The sequence below is a fragment of the Paramormyrops kingsleyae genome, chromosome 4 (genome assembly GCF_048594095.1).
Source record: "Paramormyrops kingsleyae isolate MSU_618 chromosome 4, PKINGS_0.4, whole genome shotgun sequence".
Classification (NCBI taxonomy): Eukaryota; Metazoa; Chordata; class Actinopteri; order Osteoglossiformes; family Mormyridae; genus Paramormyrops; species Paramormyrops kingsleyae.
In genome coordinates, this window is record NC_132800.1 from 2,702,117 (window position 1) to 2,715,976 (window position 13,860).

The 13,860-nt window shown below is 42.2% G+C and overlaps 1 protein-coding gene and 2 long non-coding RNA genes across 9 annotated transcripts in view; 2 read left to right on the forward strand and 1 right to left on the reverse strand.

Annotated features, from left to right (window-relative positions):
• Positions 1 to 1,536: 1,536 nt before the first annotated feature.
• Positions 1,537 to 13,860, forward strand: part of LOC140588666 (uncharacterized) — a 146,906-nt gene continuing 134,582 nt past the window's right edge. Inside the window, exon 1 of the long non-coding RNA XR_011989815.1 lies at positions 1,537 to 1,878. This is a non-coding gene — a long non-coding RNA (uncharacterized lncRNA). The remainder of the gene's footprint in view (positions 1,879 to 13,860) is intronic.
• LOC140588651 (uncharacterized) lies at positions 2,979 to 6,257 on the reverse strand. 4 transcript variants are annotated; one of them, XR_011989788.1, is made up of 5 exons: positions 6,092 to 6,257; positions 5,648 to 5,742; positions 5,133 to 5,325; positions 4,908 to 4,979; positions 2,979 to 4,113 (listed from the first exon to the last, which is right to left on the reverse strand). It is a non-coding gene; the product is annotated as an uncharacterized lncRNA (long non-coding RNA). The 4 variants fall into 4 exon arrangements; XR_011989787.1 differs by having other exon boundaries at positions 6,087 to 6,257; XR_011989786.1 differs by having other exon boundaries at positions 5,648 to 6,246.
• LOC140588641 (uncharacterized) lies at positions 6,242 to 13,489 on the forward strand. 4 transcript variants are annotated; one of them, XM_072710451.1, is made up of 5 exons: positions 6,242 to 6,516; positions 9,112 to 9,243; positions 9,486 to 9,594; positions 10,085 to 10,098; positions 10,189 to 13,489. In XM_072710451.1, the coding sequence occupies exons 2-5, from the start codon at positions 9,112 to 9,114 to the stop codon at positions 12,004 to 12,006; spliced, it is 2,073 nt and encodes a 690-aa protein (XP_072566552.1). In that variant the 5' UTR covers positions 6,242 to 6,516; the 3' UTR covers positions 12,007 to 13,489. The 4 variants fall into 4 exon arrangements, with proteins under 4 accessions (XP_072566552.1, XP_072566550.1, XP_072566549.1 ...); XM_072710449.1 differs by having other exon boundaries at positions 9,109 to 9,243; positions 10,085 to 13,489; XM_072710448.1 differs by having other exon boundaries at positions 10,085 to 13,489.

Here is a 13,860-nt window from a genome sequence, read left to right on the forward strand (position 1 = left end):
ACACCGGGAACAAAACTTATAAAACAGGCAAAGTAACAACACACAGTAACAGTAGCACAAGTGACATGCAGGAATATAGCACACAATAACAAAATAAAGAACTAAGGAGGGGCAGACACTTAAATAAAATAGCCAACCAGGCAAACGACACGGGAAAGGTGTGGAACATCAGAGAGTCAACCAATCACAGAAGGTGCAGGACAACAAGCAAAGGATAGAAGCAGTAAGGGTTCAGTCCCAAAAAGGCAGCTGGCAGGAGGAAGTGACGTCACAGGCACCCGTCAAGGCAGGTAGCGGCAGCTGCCACTTCTGTCTGTCGCTAGTGGCGCTTAACAGTGGCAGGTGCCGTTCGAATACAGTGCCTGCCGGGGTACAGAGACAGCCACCGCCGCTCGTGGAAGTAAACCCGAGATGCTGTGCACGGCTACGATAAACTGCAATACGGAAATAAATTGAGGGCTTGTTTAATCTTTGTATGACTATGAATGATATTATTGTTGCTGACTGTACATCTCTTTAAGATAATATTTGAGAAAACAATGATTGTACTGCGCTAGTGGCACTAAACAGTGGCAGGAGCCGTTTGGGTACAGTGCCTCTTGGGTATTTCTTTTTCCACCGCTTGTATTTTAGTTTTGCAATCTTTAATCTCTGCAGCGTTCATCTCCACTAACCTAGTGATGTTAGCCACCATAACTGAGTTCTCTCTCAATTGGACGCCGAAATTGTCAATTTTGGAAGTCAGCTTTTCAATTGCTAGGACGAGAGAAGTATTTGAAGTGTCACTTAGTTCCTGTGGAGTTTTTTGTTTAAGGGGTGGCGCCGTAGATTTGGTTGGAGTAATAGAGGAAGTTTTCCTCTTCGCACCGCTGTTATTCGTATCCATCAGTGAGTAGTTGTGTTCACCCCTGTTAGCTTGGGTCGAGTCTGTAGCTAGCCCAGTTTCAGACTTTTCGTTCGGCATGTACGTAGTAAAGTATTTTTTTCCTTCAGAAACGTCTCAAAGTACTCACTTCATTAACTCGGATGTTCACTTTGTAGGTATGCTTGGTCTTAAAGATGAAGTCGAGAGGTTCGGTAAAAAATTTCGGGGCTATATGTCGAGCGTTTAGAAACGGCTGCATGCCCAGTCCGCCATCTTTTCGCCGACCGACTACCACAATAAAGTGACGGCTGAACTACAAATATAAACATCAATGACCCATCTCACAATACGTGACCAATGAAAGATGATACACGACGTCCACGCCTTGAATCACGCAATCACGGTCTGCCGCAAAATGTGAATACATGCGCAGTATTGGGCCTGTGGAACTGTACATTACGCATGCGTAATAATGAAGTGCCAGAAAATGTGGTTTCGTGGACGCATGCGTGATGAATGTGCGCATGCGTAGTAGCGGAAGTTACATTTTCGGTATGTGTAACATTTTCGGTAGTGACTGTCACTACCGAAAGTGTTACACCTACCGAAAATGTAACTTCCGCTACTACGCATGCGCACGCTTGCGACTTCTGGAAGGAGGCATGCTATTTTTACGGCATCGCGTCACATTTCATCGTCTGTTGATTTTTGATAAGAATGTCGACAGCGAGAAGAAAGACAAGATTTAACCAGATAATGATGGAGTCCTTCGACTTTAAAAGATTTTATTCCGCATAGGCCTTTAATGCCCAATGTGCTTCAGAAGGAGCAACGTAAAATCCAGGGTATGGCCATCAATTTTACAGTCAAAGGTGACATTACTTTAATGTTACCATTATGTACTACTCCCAGTTCGATGTGCTGTGAAGTTACTTAAACTAAGCCTGCTTTTTTTCTCCTTAGTCATTTCATTTCTTAATTGTATCAGTGTAATTACCACACACTCGTGTCAGGTATGGCAGCTGTGTCTTGTGGTGCTAAATAAAGCAAATTATATTTGTTTCTGACAGACGACCGATTGTTTTTTCCTGGGCCAAACCGCACAACATAAACATTGTTTATGTTGTGCAAATAAAAGTTCTTAACTATTATTTTGGTGTGATTTTTCTTTTTTTAGAAAATGCTGTACATATATCACAGCCCCTTGATAAGCAATATGGGTACACAACATTGATATACTGTACACCCCAATTTTATTACGTTTTCTAAAGAAAAGGCATCTATTCAGCAATACCCTTGGGAAAAACCTTATGTAAGATTACTGTCAGGCACTACAAACAACGCGCACACAGATGCAAATATTACAATCGGCAAAGCAATATGGTTTAAATACCACACTAAAGTGACGGCTGAACTACAAATATAAACATCAATGACCCATCTCACAAAATGTGAATACATGCGCAGTATCGGGCCTGTGGAAGTGTACATTACGCATGCGTAATAAAGAAGTGCCAGAAAATGTGGTTTCGTGGACGCATGCGTGATGAATGTGCGCATGCGTAGTAGCGGAAGTTACATTTTCGGTAGGTGTAACATTTTCGGTAGTGACAACCGGTTTGGGATTGGGCCTACCATAGATATCTATAGAATGACTAGATGTCTCGTCTGCGTTGCTGGCCAACGGAGTCGAACGTCCGCATATGGCGGCCATCTTACCACAGGCTGCTCGCTCAACCAAAATATTGTGTTGATAGTAAAACATGTAATTTTTAAATAGCCATAACGTGCTCAATTTTTAACCGATTTTCAAACAGTTTGATTTATTATAAACGTCAAATATGTAGTTATGACACTGAATACTTTTGAATAATTATCTTATGTTCTAAAAAATAGAATAATGTTCTAGAATAGGTAGACTAAGCCTACAAGATTTCCCTTAACAAATATACATCAAGAAACGCTGCATGTTAAAATCCCCACCCTGTACAGTGATGACTATAACACAGCACAAAGAACTAAAGTCCATATTTCCAAATTGTTAATAAAAATATTTTTACACATAAAATGGTAGTAAACAGTTTGTTTAGACATTATAAAGGCACTTTTCAAAGATTTTTGAAGATTTATTAAAATCAATGTTTAGACAGAGGTGTTAGAGACATTTGATGGATTTTTTTTTTTTTTTACATTTTCATTAAAAATTTAGCGAAGTAACAAAGGTGTCCCAGTGGTGCTGGTTCTGGTCCTCATCCAGCTGGGCCTGATAAGAGTGGGTTAGCATTACTATAACTCATGATCAGTGGCGGCTGGTGAATGTGTCATTTTTACATACAAACGGAGCATTCTGGTGCATTCGGACAAAATAATAGAAAAAAGTTAACATTCTCTCCCTGTGTCTGTATGTGTGTTTGTGAGAAAGTGAGAGAGAGAGACAGAGAGAGGGAATGTGATTTTAAAATGGGTGAGTGTGTTACGGCCAATCTATTGTGTTGGTAACTTTACTCATAAATCTATCTACAGCCAAATACGATAAAATACCAATATAATGTGCGCAACCTTTTATGTGTGGTTGTTCAAGACACACTGAAGGCATGATGCCACCATAGGTTTGCAGAGAACTACATACAATATGCACACTGAAGGCATGATGCCACCATAGGTTTGCAGAGAACTACATACAATATACACACTGAAGGCATGATGCCACCATAGGTTTGCAGAGAACTACATACAATATGCACACTGAAGGCATGATGCCACCATAGGTTTGCAGAGAACTATACAATATGCACACTTGAAAGGGGTGGGGTGGTGGTGTGGGGTTGTGAGGGCCGCTGTAACCCAGTGTTCATCCTCACGGGAAAGGGGAGGGTGGGGGTGGGTTGTGAGGGCCGCTGTAACCAGTGTCCATCCTCACTGGAAGGGGGGTGGGGGTGGGTTGTGAGGGCCGCTGTAACCAGTGTCCATCCTCACTGGAAGACCCACCAGAGACCCACATTGGACTAATACCCTTTGAAAAGGACTGATTTGTTGAGTTTCTGTCGCAGGTTGTTCTTGGCCCTCTTCTCTCTCCTCAAGGCATCACTCTTCTCCCGCTGCAGTTTCCTCTGTCTCACTAAGGCCTGTTGCAATTTGGCCTTTATAGCCTTAGGGGAAGCAGGCAATGCATACAAGTGCTCAGTGGCCTGCAGCTTGCGCTCCCGCTTGTGCCTCAACCTCCTCACTCTCCTCTCTGCAGTTGCTCCCTGTTGTATTGGCAAAATAATAAAAACTTTTTTTTCAAGAATTCAATCTTCAATTCAATCTCAATTCTGCGAGCCTGAATACATTTTTGGGTTCTACAGTTCTTCAACAGACAACACAACAGCATACTTTTAAGAAATTGTATAGGCTTCTCCACTTGTAAGGCAAAAATATGTGTTGTGGCTCTGGACACAAAATGTAAAGGTTGTCTACCCCTGGGTGTAGTTTCGATGTTCACAAATGTTTATTCATTCTAGTGTAGGAGTGACAGAGAAAGTGAGATAGCCAGTAGTTTTTTTTTTTTTTTTTTAACAGAGTACCACCTCAAATAATACTGGGCTCATAGACTACTAACACCATCATAGACCTTTCTGGGTACCACCAAGATAAAGGATTTAATATTACAAGTTATTACACGGCTTTTCAGAGGGCTGCAGAAAGTTCCATTCACTTGAATGGGCCTTCCCAACATTCAAGCCTATGTTAAAACTGTAATCTATTTGTTTCTCAGCAAAAGCCACGATGAATGGTAACAAATAGGCTATAGCCTAGGCTATGTAGGCTAAAGAGTCATATCGTGGAGAGTTTATTGTTTCGTTTTGGAAAGTAGCCGTGTAATAAGCGGGATAATGTATAGAACGCCGGTCATTATTGGGAATAAGTCCCTCCGCTGTGTGTCGGGGTCCTGTTCACCCTGTCGGGACTTATTTTCCCAATAATGACCGGCATTCTATACATTATCCCTTACCTATATGATGCTATCATTAGTTGTGACATTTCACTTGCAAATACTTACATCAGGCATCAAGTCCATTGGCAGGTTGTCTTCTAGTTGTCTTGAAGTTGTTGTGCTTCTTATTGCTACTGACTAAAATAAAGTAGTTTTGAGTGTCTAAATGTGCTGTAATAAACAACAAATTGTATACCTTGCAGAAACAAAAACGGATCACATTTAATCACGTGTATATTGATATATCAGTCTTATACACCTTAAATTATTTTTGGTCAGTGATAGACATACCCTTTGAAGATGTGCTGGGAAGCTGAAAATGGATGGCACAACACCATCTTTAATCCGCACAGTCTGCCCGGTCCTGTCGAAGTCCTCGGTCTTGAAGTGCTCACTGCAGATCAGTGTCCTGTCAGTGGCAGCAAAACCGTCCCTTCTTAGGGCAACTTCCCACTTCCTCCTCCTCTCTCTGGATTTGGGAAACCTTACAAAAGTGAGAAATGTACCCAGATATATCAATTATTGTCAACATTTTAAATCCATCTTTCCATTTAAGGCCAAGGACACAAGTAAACACCTAGATTATCATATGTTGGGGTAACTGTGTAAGCATGTATGTATGTACTTCAAGAATAAGATAAACACACAAACTATATTCAAACATTCAGTGATTATGTACGTTAAACAAAATATTCTAAACCTTGTGTCAACAACAATCTAGCAATACTATTATGTAATATGTACATACTTCCACTAAGTAACTAACGATTATCCTAAAAATAATTCATAATATTGTAACATCCTACAGGTGAAAGGTGATCCCTCGGGTTCTCGTTTCGAGACAACGGCGGTTACAGCAGACATAGGCGGCACAAAAGTCTGGCATCTTGTCAGCAATTTCCTGTAGAAATCATAATGTAAGACGTTTTAACAAACCAACCAGACAGTAAATCATGTGTAAATTCAGTTAAATCATGTTTATAATGTGTGTATTATATTGAAAAGAAAGCGTAATTCTGCCTCGCCCCAAATTACTGGATAGCTAGTAGCCTAGCTAGGCGTGATACACAACTAAACTGCACGATTAAGTCTTTTTTTTTTTCGAGGAGAAAAGCTGCGATTTCAACATGTTCAAGCATCCAGAACTATAACCACGTTAATAATGTTTGTAAGAAAACACACAGTTTGTAAATCCATCAAGATTTCAGCGAGATAAGAGTATTAACGTTTGTGCAGGTCACTTACCTTACCTCCGTTTACCTCAGGTTCGAATGATCCCGCCAGAAAGCCAGCCTGTGGTAAGATGGCCGACCTGTGCGGACGCTCTAGACCTCGTCATAATACATCTAGTCATTCTATATATATATCTATGCTCTAGACCTCGTCATAATACATCTAGTCATTCTATATATATCTATGGGGCCTACTACAGATCAATAGTGACGTACACGGAAAACCAGTGTGCGCATACGTCCGCAGATCGGGCAGCCACACTGCCCTCCAATCAGGACGCGGCGCGCGGCGCGAGTGAAGTCAAAAGGATGGGGAGGCGCCGCCATTATTCGATCAGTCTGCAGCGGTTAGTAGACATTAAAATTGTGGGTTTAATTACGAGTGAAAGCCGTTAATGGAAACCACTTTCTAGTCACTAACAGGAGGAGGCATTTGCGGCACGGTAAGGCGTTTGTGGGGAGTGGGTTTGTATCTGTGACTGCAAATGTAGCTAGCTAGTTGCGTATTCTACCGGGAGTCCTTTAGTTACGGAAAACATGCTTATATGTTTGCAGAAGTGATAAAGTAGTCAAATTCTGTACTCGATTAAAAGTAATTTTACTTCAATATTATAACAATTGTAGTCGGCACTCAACAATCTCGCTACTTGGGTGAGAGTAAAAGATTATCCAGAAAAGAAGACTACTGGAGGTGCGAGACCGCGGTGAAGTTGGTTTTATGTTCGATATTCGCTACATTTACTGACATGTAAACTGCAATATCTCCGGGATCATGACGGCAATTCTTTTTAGATTAGGCTCCACATGTGAAGTTAAACAAGGAAAATATTTCACACTTTTAGTTGGCTCCACATTCTCCACCAATGTGAATTAAAAATACAAAGCAAATCGGGAATATCCTTCTGCTCACACAAAACTGCTGGAAAATTTAGGGACCGTCTTGAAATTGCAATGCCAATTAGCATAACACCACTTGTACAGTATGTGTCCTTTAACCGTCTGTCAGTATTGCTGTTGGACGTTTTCCCCTCTATTTGCATGATAAAATATCACATTAATAATAACAAACGATACACAAAATTTCTCAACTTAGCATTTATTGAATACTGACTTGTGTAAATTTAAATATAAACTTAACAAAAACACAATACAACTTATAAACAACTTAAACTTATAAACAATAAAGATAGCAGCTTCAGAATCTCTTTAGCAGCAAACTCATTCTTCAGCTCCCAAGCTCACCAGTCTGCTGCAGATATTGCACCTGGCTTTTCCTGGTGTTGGCTTTGTGAAATGCTGCCATACAGGATTAGATTTTTGTTCAGCCACCAGACAGCAATTACTAAAACAGAAGAATAAATGCAAGGTTAGAATTTTTATTATAGTACCTTCATCTTCAATTCATTCTACAATTCCAGTATTCCATGCACATTAAAACAATTACACTCATACATTTTGAAGAAAAAAAAAACACTAAGTGCATCATGGTATGATGAGTAGTGTACACTAACATGTTGTTTCTGTTGTTAGACAGATAGCTTAAAGCCAAATTCACAATCAGAATCTAGTGATCCCGGAAAATAAAATAACTGTCGTATTGCACAGCCTTGTATGAAAGGACAACATAAGCCCCTAGTGATTGTGACGTTGTCTACGTATAAGCCCGTATAAAGGATAGACATGTTTAATGAGGGAACTAACTGCGCAAAGTCATGCACTTTTTATCTAGACGTCTGACAAATTGTTTGAATCTCTGGTCTCAAATGAAAAAAAGTTGCACAGAAGGACCATTGTCAGCATCAGCTCAAGTAAATGGTATGACACGCTTTCGAACAAACACTTTTCTCCACCATGTATTGTTCTTAGCAGCTCTGTGTCTCCGAGGACGGCGCTGTCTCTGATCAGGGCAGAGTAACGCAACTCTCACACACGCTGCAGTATTTGAGAGCTGCCTTCTCCGCCCCACACACTCAGAGTGAAACTCTCCGACACAAGAAAAAAAACATAACTCATAACATCGGGCTGATATGATAATTAAAATGTTAACAATTAAAATGATTTTTAACGATTAAAAAACGTCTGTGAGCCCACCAATAAGCACACAAAACGATCTCTATTAGGATCAATGATCCTTAATGTTACCTGTAAGCTACAGTTGGTTGAAGGCTCATTATCATTACCCCAGTTCCCAATAGCGTAATTCGCGTTTTCTTTTAAAGCAACATTTCATAGCAAACTACTTAAATAAACAGGTCATTGAAAGATCAGAATTTAAGCCTTACCGTTTTATCCCAGGACTCTTCCAAAACTTCTGGCTGTGGTCCTGCACAAGGCAGCATGGGTCACGTGTTCCACAGCAACAATAACACTGGGCTGCCCGCAGACGTGCCTGTCTGAAAATCGGCGTAGTGCACTCGGATATCGGCTGATGCCGATACATTAAAAAATGCTAAATATCGGCCCGATATATCGGCCGGCCGATATATCGGTCGACCTCTAATTCATACACATTACACAGTCTGGTCCTACTCTTGATGCTGCTCGGCCTCCTGCTGAGTGGGTGGGGTCCCTCAATGCAAAAGCCCTTCTCTTGCATCTGATGGTGTAAATGTCAGTGGTGGTGGGTAAGCTGTTCCCCACCAGCCTCTAAGCTGCCTTCACCACCTTCACCTCTTGTTTCTGAGCGCACCGCTTCCACTCAGCTCCTAGCGTCTGCGCTCTACCTCGCCAGTCCAATATTCTCAGAAGCCGCAATCTGCCTAACATAGACATGACTACAGGGGGAACAGTCGTGGTATATCCACCCCTGATATCCATGAGTTCGACTGAACTGTAAGTCAGGTGCTTGTTTAGTCTGTGTGTATGAGAATGTGTGTCTTAGTGTGTGTGTCACATGACACACAAAGTTATTAATGTTTATAGCTGTTGTCAAGTGTCAAGGTGACTTTATTAGGTGGGGTTAAGGGTTATGGTGCATTTCAACACACTGATTAACTGGCACAGTCTCACTGAATTTAATTTCATTTTGGTTTCAGCAGATGCCTTCCTGCAGTAAAACCAGCTGCTGTACAAACCAGAAACCTTCCCAGCAGGGTGTAGGAGAGGTTAAAAAAGAGAAGGAATACCTGATATCTGAGGCTGAAGGGACTGCGAACGAGAGCACCTACAAGGTAAAATTAAGTGTATGTGGGTCTCTTCACAAATGTCACTTGTCCATTCTGAGGTGGTTTAATTTGTGTATGTTAATTTCAAAAGTGGCCAACGGTAGGTCACACCAGACATAATTTCAGTTTAATGTCTAACCTTTATGTAATTTTGCTTTCTGCTGTTCTGTTTGTCTAAGCCAGTAGAACCAGCTGTATAATTTTATGAGGTGAACAGCTTATTCTGCCTTGTTTGTTTTTTGTGACAGAAGGTGAAGGGTGCAGTGGTTCAGAATGTGACTGAGGAGGAGCTGACTGGTTCTCTGCTGTTAGTCACTGATAGCAGGGGCAAACGGTGTGTGAAACCTCCAAACCCAGGTGATTTTAGCTACTAACGCAGGAGTGCCCAACTCCAGTCCTGGAGGACCAGAGCCCTGCACGTTTTTGGGTTTCCCCTCATTTAACACATCTGATTCAACTCCTTGTGCTACTTACCACACAGCTCTTGAGCTGAATCATTTATGGTGGAACATGTAAAGAACTAAGCTACACAGAGCTCCGGCCCTCCAAGACTGGAGTTGGGCACCCCCGTACTAACGTATACCATCAAACCTGCAATTGTTTTGGTACATTTGGAGGAAATACTCTGTGCTTCAGGTTGCCATTTCAAACTAGTAGTGTTGTTACTCTGTGCAGTTCAGGCATGGCAGAGATTGCAGCATCAACAGCACACTGTGAACATGGACTGCTTATGTAGTAATGAAGGCTCTTTGGAAGATGTCTGTGTTTCTTATTTGCTTTTTTCCTGACTTTGTATTAACCCTGTCCCATCTCAGTACTGAGTGACTTGTCTCTATCTTGCCCCCAGCAAGGAGAGCGGGTGAATCCTCCCAAATCATCGCTTGTTTTCAGGGTCCATTCTATACCACAGACATTGGTCTGCACCGATGTACCAAAAAATCTCACCCTAAGGAGTATGTCATTGAACTGAGGCCTGGATCAGTAAACACAGCTGAGCATTCACCAGTGTCTGCTGGCCCCAGTGCCGCTCAGCTCAGTACAGACACACTCAGTACCCTGGAAGAAGCAAACACAGACACACTGACGGTTCGACAGGGTTCCCAGAGTGATAAGATGTATAAACCGAGTATAAACCGAGGCTGTAAAATAAACAGGCAGACTTGCACGGAGAATTCATCCTGTCAGTGTTCTGAGTGTGGGAAGAGCTTTAGTGAGTCAAGAAGCCTCAAGAGACACCAACGAATTCACACAGGAGAGAGGCCCTACCAGTGCTCCCAGTGTGGGAAGAGCTTTAGTGAGTCAGGAAGCCTCAAGAAACATCAACTGATTCACACCGGGGAGAGGCCCTACCAGTGCTCCCAGTGTGGGAAGAGCTTTAGTCTGTCAGGAAACCTCAAGACACACCAACAAATTCACACAGGAGAGAGGCCCTACCAGTGCTCCCAGTGTGGGAAGAGCTTTAGTCGGTTAGGAAACCTCAAGACACACCAACAAATTCACACAGGAGAGAAGCCCTACCAGTGCTCCCAGTGTGGGAAGAGCTTTAGTGAGTTGGGAAACCTCAAGAGACACCAACGAATTCACACAGGAGAGAGTCCGTACCAGTGCTCCCAGTGTGGGAAGAGCTTTAGTGAGTCACGAAGCCTCAAGAAACATCAACTCATTCACACGGGGGAGAGGCCCTACCAGTGCTCCCAGTGTGGGAAGAGCTTTAGTGAGTCAGGAAGCCTCAAGAAACATCAACTGATTCACACCGGGGATAGGCCCTACCAGTGCTCCCAGTGTGGGAAGAGCTTTAGTGAGTCAGGAAACCTCAAGACACACCAACAAATTCACACAGGAGAGAGGCCCTACCAGTGCTGCCAGTGTGGGAAGAGCTTTAGTCGGTTAGGAAACCTCAAGACACACCAACAAATTCACACAGGAGAGAGGCCCTACCAGTGCTCCCAATGTGAGAAGAGCTTCAGATATTTAGCAAACCTACAGACACACCAGCGGATTCACACAGGGGAGAGGCCCTACCATTGCTCCCAGTGTGGGAAGAGCTTTAGTGTGTCAGGAAGCCTCAAGAAACATCAACTGATTCACACCGGGGAGAGGCCCTCCCAGTGTGGGAAGAGCTTTAGTGAGTCAGGAAACATCAAGACACACCAACAAATTCACACAGGAGAGAGGCCCTACCAGTGCTCCCAGTGTGGGAAGAGCTTTAGTGAGTCAGGAAACCTCAAGACACACCAACAAATTCACACAGGAGAGAGGCCCTACCAGTGCTGCCACTGTGGGAAGAGCTTTAGTCGGTTAGGAAACCTCAAGACACACCAACAAATTCACACAGGAGAGAAGCCCTACCAGTGCTCCCTGTGTGAGAAGAGCTTCAGACATTTAGGAAACCTACAGACACACCAGCGGATTCACACGGGGGAGAGGCCCTACCAGTGCTCCCAGTGTTGGAAGGACTTCAGCCGTTTAGGAGACCTAAAGAGACACCAACAAATTCACACAGGGGAGAGGCCCTACCAGTGCTCCCAGTGTGGGAAGAGCTTTCGTCAGTTAGGAAATCTCAAGACACACCAGCGGATTCACACAGGGGAGAGGCCCTACCAGTGCTCTCAGTGTGGGAAGAGCTTTAGTGAGTCAGGAAGCCTCAAGAGACACCAACAGATTCACACAGGGGAGTGTCCCTGCCAGTGCTCCCAGTGTGGGAAGGGCTTCAGCCATTTAGGAAACCTAAAGAGACACGAGCGGATTCACACAGGGAAATGTTACTGAAAAATTACACTAGTGTATTCAGTGACGTTTCAGTACATGTAATTGAACTTGTGTGACTTGAATTGAATTTTACTGAATTGTGACTTTTTCAAAATCAACATTTGAAACGCCGGTGGTGTGTCTAATTACAGTACTGTATGACTTTACTGAACTGTGTGTAATTCAAATACTATACCATACAGAACTGTACATAAAATGTAGCTTATTGTAGTTTCGCTGCTGCATCTTGTTGGCTCGTTTTTGGCAGTTAATCATAAGCTTTGAGTCTATATTCATCATTGAGAGAAAATTATTTTCTTTTTCCTCGTCATGTTTTCTGTGCATGCAGCATTAGCCTTATGTAGCTACCTAGAAGCAGACGAATTACCGCAAGACTAACGAATTACAGAAAAAAACGAATTACCGTTACCGTTTGGAATTTGCGCTGACAAATGTCTGGATCTGCAGAACTAGTCCTTTTTTTTTTGCCATTTCTCAAGCCTTTTTGAAAGCAGTTATGCTTGTACTTATTTACAAGTTAAACCATTAAATATTACAATATGGGTCATTCTGGCGAACTTTCAGAATAAAAAAATATTACGGTGAAATTTGGGTATGTTGTGTAGAGCAGTACCTTGCCTTTTTAGGTGTATTAATAGTTTGCCATTTGTTGGTCTGATTTATTTAATTTTCTTCAAATAGGCAGCCAAAAATCATTATCAAGAATACATAAGCTGTTTTGAATCTCACAATTTGTTTCACAAGATGTATATTTTTGCTTTGTCATTTTCTGTTTTGTCTTCATCTTAGTGGCCTTAATTTTTTTCAAGTCAGTTGCACTGGATGTCATGAAATACTTGTGTATTACAGAAATAAATGGTAAAACCGTTCATCCTAGAAGTGATATTGACAATTTAGACAAGTTGAATAATTTGAGTGTGTGTTTTTCTCTATGTTTTAGAATATAAATGAATATAGTTTGGTAATGAGTTTGTGACAATGACCAATGTCTGTCCTTTGTTAATTCTGCATAAATTTATCATATAAATATTTGTGCATTTTTGTTAAAGACAGTGTTTGCCTCAGTGGCCTAAGCCAGGGGTGGCCAATCGTATCCACAAAGGGCTGGTGTGTATGTGGGTTTTTGGGATAACCTTTAGGTCAGCTGTTCAAACCCAGATGTGAGGACTCTTCGGCCAATCAGTCCTCTAATTAGGGAGTTGCAACGAAAACCTGCATACACACCGGCCCTTTGTGGATACAGTTGGCCACCCCTGGCCTAAGCTTTTGTGCCTGTGATCAGAAGGTCACCAGTTCAAGGTCAGCTTTGGCATTTCTGCAGGTCTTTGAGCAAGGCCCTTAACCCCCAGCTCCATGGGCACCACGACAGGTGGCTACCCTTCACAGCCAGCTTGCTCTCACCTACAGAGAGCAAGTTGAGGGAGGCATAAAGAGGATTTCTCCATGGGGTTCAATAAACTGTTGTTATTTTTACAAATATTAATACTTGGTGTGATTAATCATAATCAGTCATGGAAAACTGTATACAAGTAATTCATTTTTTAAAAACAATTCCCAGCCCTATATATTTAAAGGGCCTATAGTTATTACAAAAGTATTCCCGGTCTCTTCTGATATTTTGAATTCACATTAGTTGTTAGTGGTTTTCTGTTATTTTGGTAAATATGTGATTGAGCAGTAGTGATACTGAGCTAAAGTCATCATAAATCTACCTTCCTATTAGTATATGAGAAAATCTGGAATTATAATGCAAGGTCATTCTACTGCACCGGTGACTAACACAGGGCACAGACATCTCAGGAGGCTGACAGAAGGCACGGACATCTCAGGAAAGTGCACAGACATGTGAAGAGA

What these genes read in the sequence shown, in the direction of transcription:
- LOC140588641 (XM_072710449.1), top strand. Translation starts at nt 9,112, where the DNA reads ATGCCTTCCTGCAGTAAAACCAGCTGCTGTACAAACCAGAAACCTTCC. An exon ending in CGAACGAGAGCACCTACAAG is followed by an intron (nt 9,244 to 9,485) that starts GTAAAATTAAGT and finishes TTTTTGTGACAG; the next exon opens with AAGGTGAAGGGTGCAGTGGT. An exon ending in TGTGAAACCTCCAAACCCAG is followed by an intron (nt 9,595 to 10,084) that starts GTGATTTTAGCT and finishes TCTTGCCCCCAG; the next exon opens with CAAGGAGAGCGGGTGAATCC.